Source organism: Hyposmocoma kahamanoa, unplaced genomic scaffold (assembly GCF_003589595.1).
Source record: "Hyposmocoma kahamanoa isolate Upper Pololo Valley unplaced genomic scaffold, ASM358959v1 210, whole genome shotgun sequence".
In the NCBI taxonomy this organism is placed as follows: domain Eukaryota; kingdom Metazoa; phylum Arthropoda; class Insecta; order Lepidoptera; family Cosmopterigidae; genus Hyposmocoma; species Hyposmocoma kahamanoa.
In genome coordinates, this window is record NW_020653731.1 from 2,402,977 (window position 1) to 2,415,169 (window position 12,193).

At 40.1% G+C, this 12,193-nt stretch overlaps 1 protein-coding gene across 1 annotated transcript; it reads left to right on the plus strand.

Annotated features, from left to right (window-relative positions):
* The first annotated feature begins 206 nt into the window (after positions 1-206).
* LOC113227341 (odorant receptor 67c-like) lies at positions 207-10,607 on the plus strand. Its single transcript, XM_026460233.1, has 7 exons — positions 207-804; positions 1,555-1,750; positions 3,484-3,580; positions 5,811-5,915; positions 8,605-8,693; positions 10,286-10,352; positions 10,542-10,607. Exons 1-7 carry the CDS (start codon positions 207-209, stop codon positions 10,605-10,607), a joined length of 1,218 nt encoding a protein of 405 aa, XP_026316018.1.
* The last annotated feature ends 1,586 nt before the right edge of the window (positions 10,608-12,193 follow it).

Genomic DNA, 12,193 nt, shown 5'->3' on the forward strand with positions numbered 1-12,193 from the left:
ACAACCGTTGTAATAAAAGGCAACCGTAATTATGCTCAGCATACCTTATATTTCGTTACCGCTTCAATTTCATGGAACTGTCATTACAATACAATGGATTAAGTAATTAAATTTCAGTAAAAAAGTTCCAGTCCGGCCCATTCCAAAAGTGACCAGTTGGAAAATACATCGTTTAAAAATCGAACCTGAAAAATATAAAAATAAAAATGTCAGACCAAATCCTACTAGATAAGGCATTGAAAAAAGTCGACTATTCTTTTCGATGGATCGGGATAAATATCGAAAGTTCCAGAAAAACAAAATTGCAAAATTTCCGTTACAAATTCGTTTACATTTTCAATTTTATCTGGCTGAATATGGACTTCTCCGGTGCCATAGCTTGGTTTATTGTTAATGCGAGGAAAGGAGCCAGCTTCACCATGTTGACTTACGTCGCGCCATGCTTGACAATGTGTTTCCTCTTCAATACGAAATGCATCTTTATATACATGTCAGACAACCATATAAACAAGCTTCTAAGCATTTTGCGTAACTTGGAAATCAGGCACCACGACACCAGTACACCACAAAAGAAAGAGATAATCAAAACCGACTCTAACTTTCTCTTTTTAGTATTGAAGACGTTGCATTTTTTCAACTGGTTTTTGCTTATTGCTTTTCCTTTCATGCCTCTTATTTTGATGGCTTTGGATTACTACAACGCTAAGGAAGTACTATTGAAGTTGCCGTTTCAAGTGGTGTATCCTTTCAACGCTTATGATATAAAGTACTGGCCTATTGCGTATTTGAGACAGATTTGGGGAAGTGAGTGTCTTAAATATGTTCGACATATTTTCTTATGTCTTATACTCTAGTCTTATAACTAACTAAGCAACTAATACCTAAGTATTGTGCCAGATAATCACACTAATTACCTGTACTATGGGTATCAAAGTAGCGGAATTCATTCAAACCATATTAGAAAAGTTCATATCCTCCTCATCCAAGGCCTCAGTGGAAACCATTGACCACCGAGGTCGTCAAACTGACTGATTGTCATTGATAGTATTTAATTTACCTAGACATATACTCCCTGTTCCAAGGTATTTCTGCAGGAATACAGCATGGAGTCCTTCAAAAGGAGTTACAGAAGGGTCCTAAAGGGTTTGCAACGCGCTCGAGACACCCCTGGTGTTGCAGGCGTTCATAGGCGACGGTGACCGCTTTCCATCAGGCGGGCCGTATGCTAGTTTGCTGCCTACTTAAGAAATGCCTGTATTATGAAACTGGAGTCATTCAGTCCCCAAAATATGCAGACAAAACCAATTGATATTAAGGTTATCTTTTAGATAGGTAGACGAACCTCTAAGGATCTCACGTCTAGCCTAGAATTAACTTAACCTGTAACCTATGTACGAATAATAGGAAATTTCCTTCTTTTTCAGTTTTCGTTTCAGATAGCAAAGTCCCAACCTTTTTATCTTTTTTGATTGTGTGCAAACAAAATGTGGAACAGTTGTATCGCTCCTCAGCTTTAAAAAATAAATATTTATTCATTACTATGTTACCTTTCAGCGGTGATAGTAGTAATTGGAATAAGCGGCGTAGACTACTTCTTCTTTATATGCGTGACCTGCATGTGTGTGCAATTTAATTTGCTGCAATACGACTTTACTACGTTAGCCAATGACAGACGCAATAGTTTGCAGACGAGTGAAGAGCTTCATGGTAGAATTGTTGCTTTAGTCAAGTGGCATCAGGAGTTGATACAGTGAGGTTTTGTTTGTGTTTTATCCATTCAGTCTCTTTTGACGCATAATATTTATAAATGGATATGACTTACAATTTTGTCGGCAATAAGTTATTTAGTTAATTGTATTCAAAATTTCATAAAAATAATTTACTATCGTACTAAAATAAGACAAGTAGTGTAAGTCTATATAACGCTACGTAACAGCGCGACTTGTATGTGTGCACGCCCGCCGACGCACATTCACATAATCTCGCAGTGCACTCGAGTTGCATAGTGTGGGTCGAAAGCAGATATTACCTATTTCTACCACCAAGCAGAAATGTTAGCATTACTAAGTTCCGGTTTAAAAGAGTGCTGGTGAAATTACAGGCAAATGGAACTTGTCACCTTATGTCGCAGGGCGACGGGCGCAGTGGCAGTGCCAGTGCCAATCTTTGCAATTTAAAGCACAGAGTGGCACTGCAACTGTCATGGACAGGCGTGTAGCTTACCATCAGGCGGAAGACTTGTTCGTCCTGTCCCTTGATAAAAAAAAAGATTTTTTTTCCGCGAGAGCTCGCTCGATGTTTAAAGTAGGTATTTATAATATTTTCTGTATTCAATTTATAATTGACATGTCTACTATGTTCCATGCCATGCGTTCCCTGTTACTGGATCCACTGAAAATCAGCGGATGACGGTTTCCGTAACCACACTTTATGGCTTATAACTTGTTTATTTATTGATAAAGTAATTTGCTTCCTGTTTGTGTGTTATTTGTGTGTTATGTAATGATGTTATCTAATGATGCGCAGAATCTGGGATCATTCCCAGGTTCGGCGCATCAATGCGAATGGGACATGTCTCATTATATAGTATAGAGTTACTATGTATTTTTGAATCCTTGCTCTGTAAGTCCTATCAGTCCTGCATTTATGCATTTTGTAGTCTAATGCTTATTCAAATAATATGGCATTATTGTAGATAAAGCTTTAAACACAAGGGATTCATTAGACATATTTCCGCTGGACTGTATAGAAAATGATCTATTGTCTTAAATAATTTGCATAAATTAGGATTTTGTTTCGTACCAAATTACGAAATTTAACGCGCGTGTAACTTTGGAAATTATATATTTTAACAGGATAGCAGCAAACCACGACCGTCCTTTAATTTTCACAAATTTTTTTTTTAATTATACCAAGTGACGGGACGAGCAATTCGTACATCTGGTGGTAAGCGACGCGCCTCTCTATAACAGATGCTGTGCCATTCAGAGCTTTGAATCACAAAGATCCGAGGGGCACTGCCACTACGCCCGGTATCCTGAGACATAAGTTGACAAGTCCCATACGCCTGTAGTTTCACCAGCACCCTTACCCTCCTAAACCGAGACGCAGTAACTCTTGCATTACAAAAATAGGTAAGGTAGCAGCCTCGTTCATGAATTAAGTAGTAGTGGTAGAGCGCCTTGTCAAAGATTTCGTTCAGGGAAGTAGCGCCACGCTATCTATTTCTGCCGCCAAACAGTGATGTGAGCGTTATTGAGTTCCGGTTTTAAAGAGAAAAGGTGCTGGTGACATTAGAAGTATATAGGACTTGTCAACTGTCTCGGGGTGACGGACACAGTAGCAGTACCCCTCAGATCTTTGCTATTTAAAACTGTGAATGGCACTGCAACTGTTATAGACAGGCGTACGACTTGTTCGTTCCGTCACTTGATCTCATAAAAATATACATACTTAGATTTACTTGAAATGTGTTTTTTGCAGATCTGTCCATTTGCTGGAGGTGATATACTCAAAGTCGATTCTGATTAACTTCATTTGCAGTTCGCTGCTCATCTGTCTTAGCGGATTTAACGTTATGGTAAAAAATATTTGTTTTGTAATTAAGTAGACTTAGTGTAGAATATTGTTAGTCTGTGGCATTCGTTGTTTTTAGAATTAGAAAAATGTAAACAAAGAAGTAGTGCTCGTAAACCTTCTCTTTTTCAGAAAACAAATTAAAGGAAAGAAAAACATCGTGATAATTGATTCCAAATGATATTTAGAAATGACACAATAATGTGTTTAAAATAAAATTATAAAAAGATTCGTTTAGTGTTTCTTTAAATTTTTATATTGCAACTCTTTGAAATACATTAAATATAGAACTACGAGTAAAAAATTATAATAATTACATAAAGGTAAATGTTCTTGAGAATTTCGTTTTGCGGTATTTACTAAATTGTTTTGCGTACCAAATGACTGACCGGAACGGCGGCGGCGCCTAATAAAAGACCCAAAATTTGCTTCTGTCTAATGCTAAAAAATATTATGTCTACATACAAGGTTAATAGCTGATAATTTGCATGGTATGTATATATTAATGTGTCGTCATTTGTTGATTATTTAAGTATTCGTATGTATATTAAATATAAGTAATTTATTTGTGTTTAATAATTATTGAGTAGTAGATAAACAATCGAGGCTGTACGTTGTCCAACGTCATCAACGCACATTTCTAGCAGGGTTGTCTAATTACCCATTCAAATAACTACAGTTCAGTACAATAGTAAAATTTTTCGTCATTCGGGACAGGAATGGCGTCTAATTCGCCATATCACCATACTGCCAGATCTTAGATTGTAATTTTTCTTCCATAGTATCATTTTGTGAGAATTTTTGGCGAGAAATCTTTACATCTTTACGGTGGCCATTTTGAAAAACCATAATCATAGTTTATTTCACATAGGATGGGTACTGTGATATTTTTAACTTATGTTTTTTTTTGTAAGTATGTTATGCGATAACTCATGGCATTTGTGAACCGATTTTGATGATTCTTTTTTGTTGCAAAGAGGGTGCTTCAATAGTGGTTTCATTTAAATTTAACGAAAATATTCCACCTCTAAGAGTGGCAAACTAGGGATTGAATGACTTTTGAGGTCGGTTTTTTAGTACTCTGCACTGAGCTTATATAATTTTACACTGCGTGCATACTATTTTCAAACAATCTCTCATCCAAGTAAAACTAAATAGTAATCAAATTACACCGACCATACTGCACATAGCAGTAAAGAGTATTTTACTGTGGCCAAAGAATACAACAGGCAGCTAACGAAATTTAAATGAATTAAGAGTTAGTACTTTAAGACTTTAAAGCAATTCTACTTTCTTTATAAATTAACTCGACAAGATATTTAATCGATTTTTCTGGAACTGGAGATCTAGAAACTTCAAATCTCAAACGTCACAGTACCCATCCTATGTGAAATGAACTATCTATCGATTGAGCGCAGAGCCAGATGACTTATTGGCGGCGATAAGGTCGAATCTAAACTTCATAGGTTAACCCACCGGCGCAAAGTTGCCCGTTCGTCGGTTTTTTACAGAATATATTTCGGTGAGTGTAACCATGAGCTCCATCAGTTCATCCCGGTCGCCTCCTTTTACCATGGGACATTCAGACGTACGGCGGGATATCATCCTTACTTGGTCGATATACCCCTCAGGCGTACTAAACGCTTTTTATCATCTTTTATTATGCGCACAGGCCAGGAATGCAACTCCCTGCCTGCGACTGTTTCCGAACTCATACAACCCGGGTATCTTTAAGATGCGAGTGAATAGGCATCTTCTGGGCGAGCTTGTTTCATCGTTGATCTTATCTTTGCTCCAGAGCGAACGATGTGACCTCCTTACATCGTCATTCTACCTTTTTATCGCCTTTTCTCCGATTCCTGGCCACTCGTTTTTAAATTTTGAATCGTTCTTTAATAATTTATTTTGCCTCGCCATTCTGATTTTGTTTCGTACCATCGTCTCTCCCGGCTCGATCGCGGCAGCATACAGTACCGTTTAAATTTTAGTTGCGTGTAATTTTGATTTCTTTACCAGAATACTGAGGTACGTTCTTTCCAACAAAAAAGAATCATTAAAATCGGTTCACAAATGCCCGTGCAGTCGCGTAACATACCTACAAAAAAATACAATGGAATTAGGAATCTCCTTTTTTTGAAGTCAGTTAAAAATAATCATCAAATTGATTAAAAATTAAACGAGACTTTGGAAAAAATGTTTCATCTTTTGTGTAATATTTCGTCTATTATTTGCAGACAATAGACGACAAACCGTATATAATATCGTTCGGCAGTTTCCTGTTCATGAGTCTGTTTCAAATTCTGTCGCTCTGCTACTTCGGAGATATGCTTATGAGATCCGTAAGTATTATATTACATTCACAGCACTTCAACATAGCCACTGCTCGGCACTTATCTCTTTAATAATAATTTCACCTTTTTTTTTTTTTTGACGGGGGGGAAATCTTTATGGATACCCAGGGAGACTCAGGGGTTATGTGGGGTATTATATTACATTCACAGCACTTCAACATAGCCACTGCTCGGCACTTATCTCTTTAATAATAATTTCACCTTTTTTTTTTTTTTTGACGGGGGGGAAATCTTTATGGATAGCCCAGGGAGACTCAGGGGTTATGTGGGGACTCTCCCTCCAGACTGGAGGGCCTACCCCACTAAAACCCCCCGGGTTTCCCTCTCGCCGGTTCAGTCGGCGCCGTGGGATCGGTGGACATTCACCACGACGCCGCCCGGCCGCCCTAGCTTGCGCCAGGGCTCCCGCGCCAACGGAGGGGCGAGTCGGTTGTCCTCCGACCCGCCCCCCAGACGAGTGAGGCTGTGCAATGCAGGCTCCGGAGTCCCTGTCCAGAGCCTGCTGGCCTCACTAGGGGATCAGGCGAGCAGCGAACTGCCTTCGCCTTCTCCCCGTACGTCTGCGCCGAAGCGGGTGCGCGTCCGCCGCGTCCTCGCGCACCCGCTCCGCGGCCTCCTTTTGCGACATAACCTCTGCGCAAAAGGAAGCCACCGCCTCCCAGGACTCCTCGCTATCGAGCATGGCGGCAACCACGCTCGGCAGCGAGAGGTCCTGCCCTACAGTCCCCGTCAGAGTGCGGCGCTGCTCATCCCACCGGCTGCACACCTCTAGGGTGTGCTGCGCGGTGTCATCCGCAGCGCCGCACTCGTGGCACGACGGGGACGGTTCCCTCCTCGCCACCTTGTGCAGGTAGTGACCGAAACACCCGTGTCCAGTCAGCACCTGCACAAGGTGGTACGACAGTGGCCCGTGGGACCTGTTTACCCACTCTACGAGGACAGGGCGGATCGCCCCTATGGTACGAGCGCCATAGGGAGGATCCGCCAAGCCCTCTTTCCACCGGTCCCGCATGCGCTGCGCCGCGAGGCGGCGCTCCCGCTCGACCTCTTGGGGAGCAGGGCGCTCGCCTCGGTCCCTCATTCCCCGCCGGTAGGCGTGGACCTCCGCCAGGACCTCGGCTTCGAGGTCCCACGGCGGAGTACCGGCGAGGACGCATGCGGCAGCGCAGGCCACCGTCATTTACGCCCTGCACATTCGCAGGGCGACCACCCGCTGGGGCCTCCTCAGCAGCGACTTCGTCGCCGCTGATAAGGCCCCACTCCAGATGGGAGCCCCGTACAAGGCCATACTCCGGGTCACCCCGGCGTATAGCCTCCTGCACGAGGCTCCCGGCCTCCCGAGGTTGGGCAGGAGACGGCCCATCGCCGATGCGGCGCCCACTATTCGGGGAGCAAGTTGCCGGAAATGCTCCCCGAAGTTCCATCGCCGGTCCAGGACAAGTCCCAGATATTTCATCTGGGACTTGACCGGGACCGATACTCCCGCGATGGAGATGTGGGCGCCTGCCGGCACCGCCCAACCTCTACCCCTCCCGCCGAAGACGGCCACATCCGTCTTCGGCACGGCGACCTCGAGCCCCAGCAGTTGTATTCGGCGGACCACCATGTCCGCCGCTACTGAGGCTCTTCGGGCCGCCTCCTGGAAGGTGGTCCCCCGGACGGCCACCAGCGTGTCATCGGCGTACGCGATGACCGCCGTCCGGGGGAGCAGCGCGCCCCTCAGCACCCAATCGTACCCCAGGTTCCACAGTAGTGGTCCTAATACGGACCCCTGGGGTACTCCACACCTCATTGGGCGCTCGGCGCGCCTCCCTTCCCTCGTCTGGTAGAGCACCACCCTGTCCTCCAGGTTCAATTCATTCATCCCATCGCCGGGCGCTAGAGCTTAGGATTGGGGTAATTTTTATAGAGGTTTTCTTCCTCGCGGCCCTCCTCTCAGCGGGATTACGGGTTGGCCGGAGCCGATCTTAAGACCGAACACCGCCCACCGCCTCGGGTGCGTGCTAGATAGCGCCGGACAGAACCTGCGCTATCTTCCTCCCCTCCCAGTGCTGGTTTTGGTCCGCACCGGCCGAAGCCGGTAACTCCCATATCTGGGAGTCGTTCCCCTATCCGCCACCTGGGGACGCGTCCGATGGCAGACCAGCAACTGCACACGGATAATAATAATAATTTCACCTAACCTAACTCAAACTAAGTATACAGAGTGTTTTTTTTTTTAAATAGGACGCTATGGGGAAATCCGAAACCATAGGAGATACAAGGAATCTGTCTTAGGAACTATTAAGTCTTTTTTTTGTGAAAACAATTTTGGTATAGTAAATTTTTGGTCAACTGTGAGTTATCTATAAAAATGAATAAAATTGATGAAATTTTTAGTGCTGATTTATAATCGCGTAATATACGTACAACAAAAAATACAGACGAATTAAAACTTACAAAAATCATTATATCTATTTAATACACAAAAATATATTAGTTTATTTGATTATCACACGAATGATGCGAACACACTGGAAATGAATTTTTTTTTGAAAGCGGTTAAAAAGGAACAATCCTCTATACACGTCCGTTTGTGGTGGGCTGACGGTGCCAGTAAAGCAATGCACTCCTTACCTATATCTTTTTTGTTGCGCAAGTTCATATTAAAAGCCTTTCAATTTATATTGCATTTCAGAGCGTGAAAGTTAGTGACGCAGTATATAATTCAAATTGGTATATAACGAAGTCTGATATCTGTAAAGAATTAAACATTATACAAATGAGGTATGTACATTTTTTAAATTATCTATCGTCACAGGTAACAACGATACCTCCAATGAACACTGTATATCTAGTTATAATGCGGTGCCCTTGCAGTGTGTCACATGTGTTACTACTGTTTTATATTTTATAGTATCTAATGTGAAACCATGTAGCAAGCAATGAAGATATGAATATGAATATGATTAAATTTACTCCCTGTTTGACCTGTATATACCCTGTTACATGTGTCACAGGTGAGCTTATAAACTCTCGACTTATTTCCACTTTCCACTCTTTCCTTGCCGTTGCAAAGTTTAGAGCGCAAAGCGTTATTTGTCTTAAAAGCAACATTTATGTTATTTGATTTCAGAATTTTATAAATCTTTTCTGATATAGGGTTCGCGGAGTAGCAAATTAATTTATTTACATTTTTATTAACTGTTCTGTTTTTATTTTCTTTTTCACAAAATTCGGGGAGCTTAATATTAGTAAATAAATATGGCTGCTTACAAAAATAACAGAATATTACCAAAAAATAAAGTTGCATTAGAGTTCATTGGAAGTATCGATAAGTTCGTTGAGGAGGCATCATTCGTTAACCTTAACTAGAAAAGGGCGGATTTTTGTAGTTACAGTTTTCACACGAATAAATTTTTAGTTTAAGTATTTAACAGGCAACACTAGAGACGTATTACAATTTACTCGCAATTAGAGACGTGTTACGATTTTTTTATATTCCCTAAAAGCCATCGTTCCAAAAAAATTTTTTTTAAACATCATCATCCATCATCCACCATCTCATTTATACGTCCCAACATCGGGCACGTGTTTCCACTCATTTTAGTTTTATAGTTCGCCACAGTGACCCAATGCTGGTTGAGGACTTCACTCGTTTTCCGAGGTTTGTGAACTTTCTTCGACGTGCAGGTTTCATCACGATGTTTTCCTTCTAAACTGCTTTCCTAATGTCGCGATAATTTAGATATGCGCGATTACTTAAAAAAAAAACTGGAAATCAATTAGTAGTGGCCCCATGCCTATTCGCTATTATTCACGGGACGGAATTTATTGACGAATTATATTAGTTGATTTCGGTTTTTGCTATCGTACTTATTAATACTGATTTAAATATGTCGTGGTTCAGTCAATATATTTTAATATCGATTCTCGATTTCACTGATAGTGTCCCATCACTAGTTCATGAAGTTTGACACGTGTGATCTAATCATGCTAAATTTTACGGAGTATAATTAATTATTATGCTTATTATTATGAATATTTCGATTCCTCCAACGGAATCTATCATTAGCCACAAAAAAAAAACATAATCCACTTTATGTAGGATTATTAAACTCAGCAGTAAAACAAAAAAGCATGAAAAATAATGAGTATGTATCAAATTTAATTGCAACATCTCGAGAATCACAGGTGTTATTCTTATTTTAGTTGTTTCAAAACATAAAAACATTCCCCTGCAAACCTGGCAATTTGGGCTTACGATCTTCACGTAGTGGGGTCGATTTATTTTATTCTATTGGGCATTTCTTGGTTTTCACATTTCATTTTGCACAAAATGCCGCGATAATTTAAAAACTGTTTTTATAATATTTCAGAGCTCAAAAACCTTGTAAGCTGACAGCTTACAGCTACGCAGATGTAAACCTTACAGCCTTCGCAAAGGTATCATTTTATTGATAGATTTTTTATTAACCGCACCTTAGAGGGAAGGGTTAAAGATTTTATGAACGAAATTAATAGATAATTTTTTATGCCTAATTAATTTGTTCATGTACTTCGTATCATTTTTATGGCTTTCATGCGATAAACGTACATTTAGGTCGTATTAAAATTGTTATTTGTTTATTTCAGATTCTAAGTACTTCATGGTCTTATTTTGCCCTATTGAGGACAATCTACGGTTCCCCACGAGTCTAAATTTAAAAAAAAATCATTTGTAAGAACGTAGTAGTGTAGTGTAGTACTTAAAGTAAACGTAAATTGTGTGCACTAAACATTGTCTATAGATTTAGATAAAATATCGTAGATAAATTTAACACACGTTTCGTAGTCTTGGTAATGCTTTATGAAAGTTATTGATTTAAATAAACAAACTACATCATGTACAAAAAGTAAAGAAATCTTTTTCTCCTGAAATAAAATCTCTAAGATTTTATCTATGAAAAGTTTTTCTATTTTCTATTATATCTATGAAGTTTTTATTTTAGAATTATTACGTTGTCAATGTTTTTTCGTCGAATTCAGTAATGAATATTTTGGCATGGAATCTTTTTCCTCAAATAAAATCTCCTTGGACACATTCTGTTTTGGGAAAAAAAAAATCTGACATAGTACAGGATCTTGTTTTCAAAAAGAATGTGTAAAAAGTAACGGAAAAATAGCTTCAATATTGAGTTGCTCGCTTATTTCACGGCTCGCAGCCGACTAGGTAGCAATGGCTCGGATTTATTACTTGCGGAACACCATTCGAAGCTTTATTTTGATCTAGGTGTTGCATTTTTTTTAGCAATCGCTGAAGGAATAAAGGAGAGGAGAGGCCTCTACCTGTATAGTGTCTAACTAGTTAATTCGTATTTTGAATGTTAATTACGTAGTATGCAAAGAAAATATTAATGTTGTAGTCATGAACACAGTGTCATTGATGTTATTAATATTGAGGATAATACGAAATTGTAAAATTATGTAAAGTTTGTTACCATTGAGTTCTTAAGTATCTAAATCTTTATATTATAATTTCTCAAACAAACCAACTTCTAGAAGCAGTAGAGCTCCTTCTACTACCATCTTACCCATTTCTGACGCCTGCGTTCTAACTTTGAAGGGTAAGCCGGTGAAATTACAGGCACGTACTTGTCAACTTATGTCTAACAGGCGCAGTGGCAGTGCCCCTCGAGTCTTTGCGATTGAAAGTACTGAGTAGTACTGTAACCGGGGCACGACTTGTTTATGCCGTCACTTAGTGACATAAAACAAACTTCTCGACCCATTACAGGTTACATAGTCACGGCTAACTGAGAAGGTATCAGTCATCAACAAGTTCAGACAAACAAAATTCAAAAACAAATTCGACAATTTCAACGCAAACCAAATTCTGAATTATTGTTCAAAGGTTACAAAGGCTTTGTTTGAAGTGACAAGTATACACGATTTAGGGCCGCAATAATAATTTTATTTCCAGGTGGTCTCTGAATACTCTAATTACCGGTATTAGAGCATTTTAGTCTCGACGATTTTCTGGCATTTTCGACATTCAAAACTCAAAATCAAAATCAAAATCATCTTTATTTCATAGGTAAGCATTATTACACTTGAAATCGTCACATTGGTTAAACTCTACCGCTCATTCGTAAGGCAGATTCCCCTGAGAAGAATGAGCAAGAAACTCTAGGGGTTGCTCTTTATAAATAACATTTTTATGCATTCAACACATACAATTTTTTTTTTGTTTTGCTTTTAAACATCAGAGATCCAGACTACCTCCATGAGCTAAACGGGTTACTACC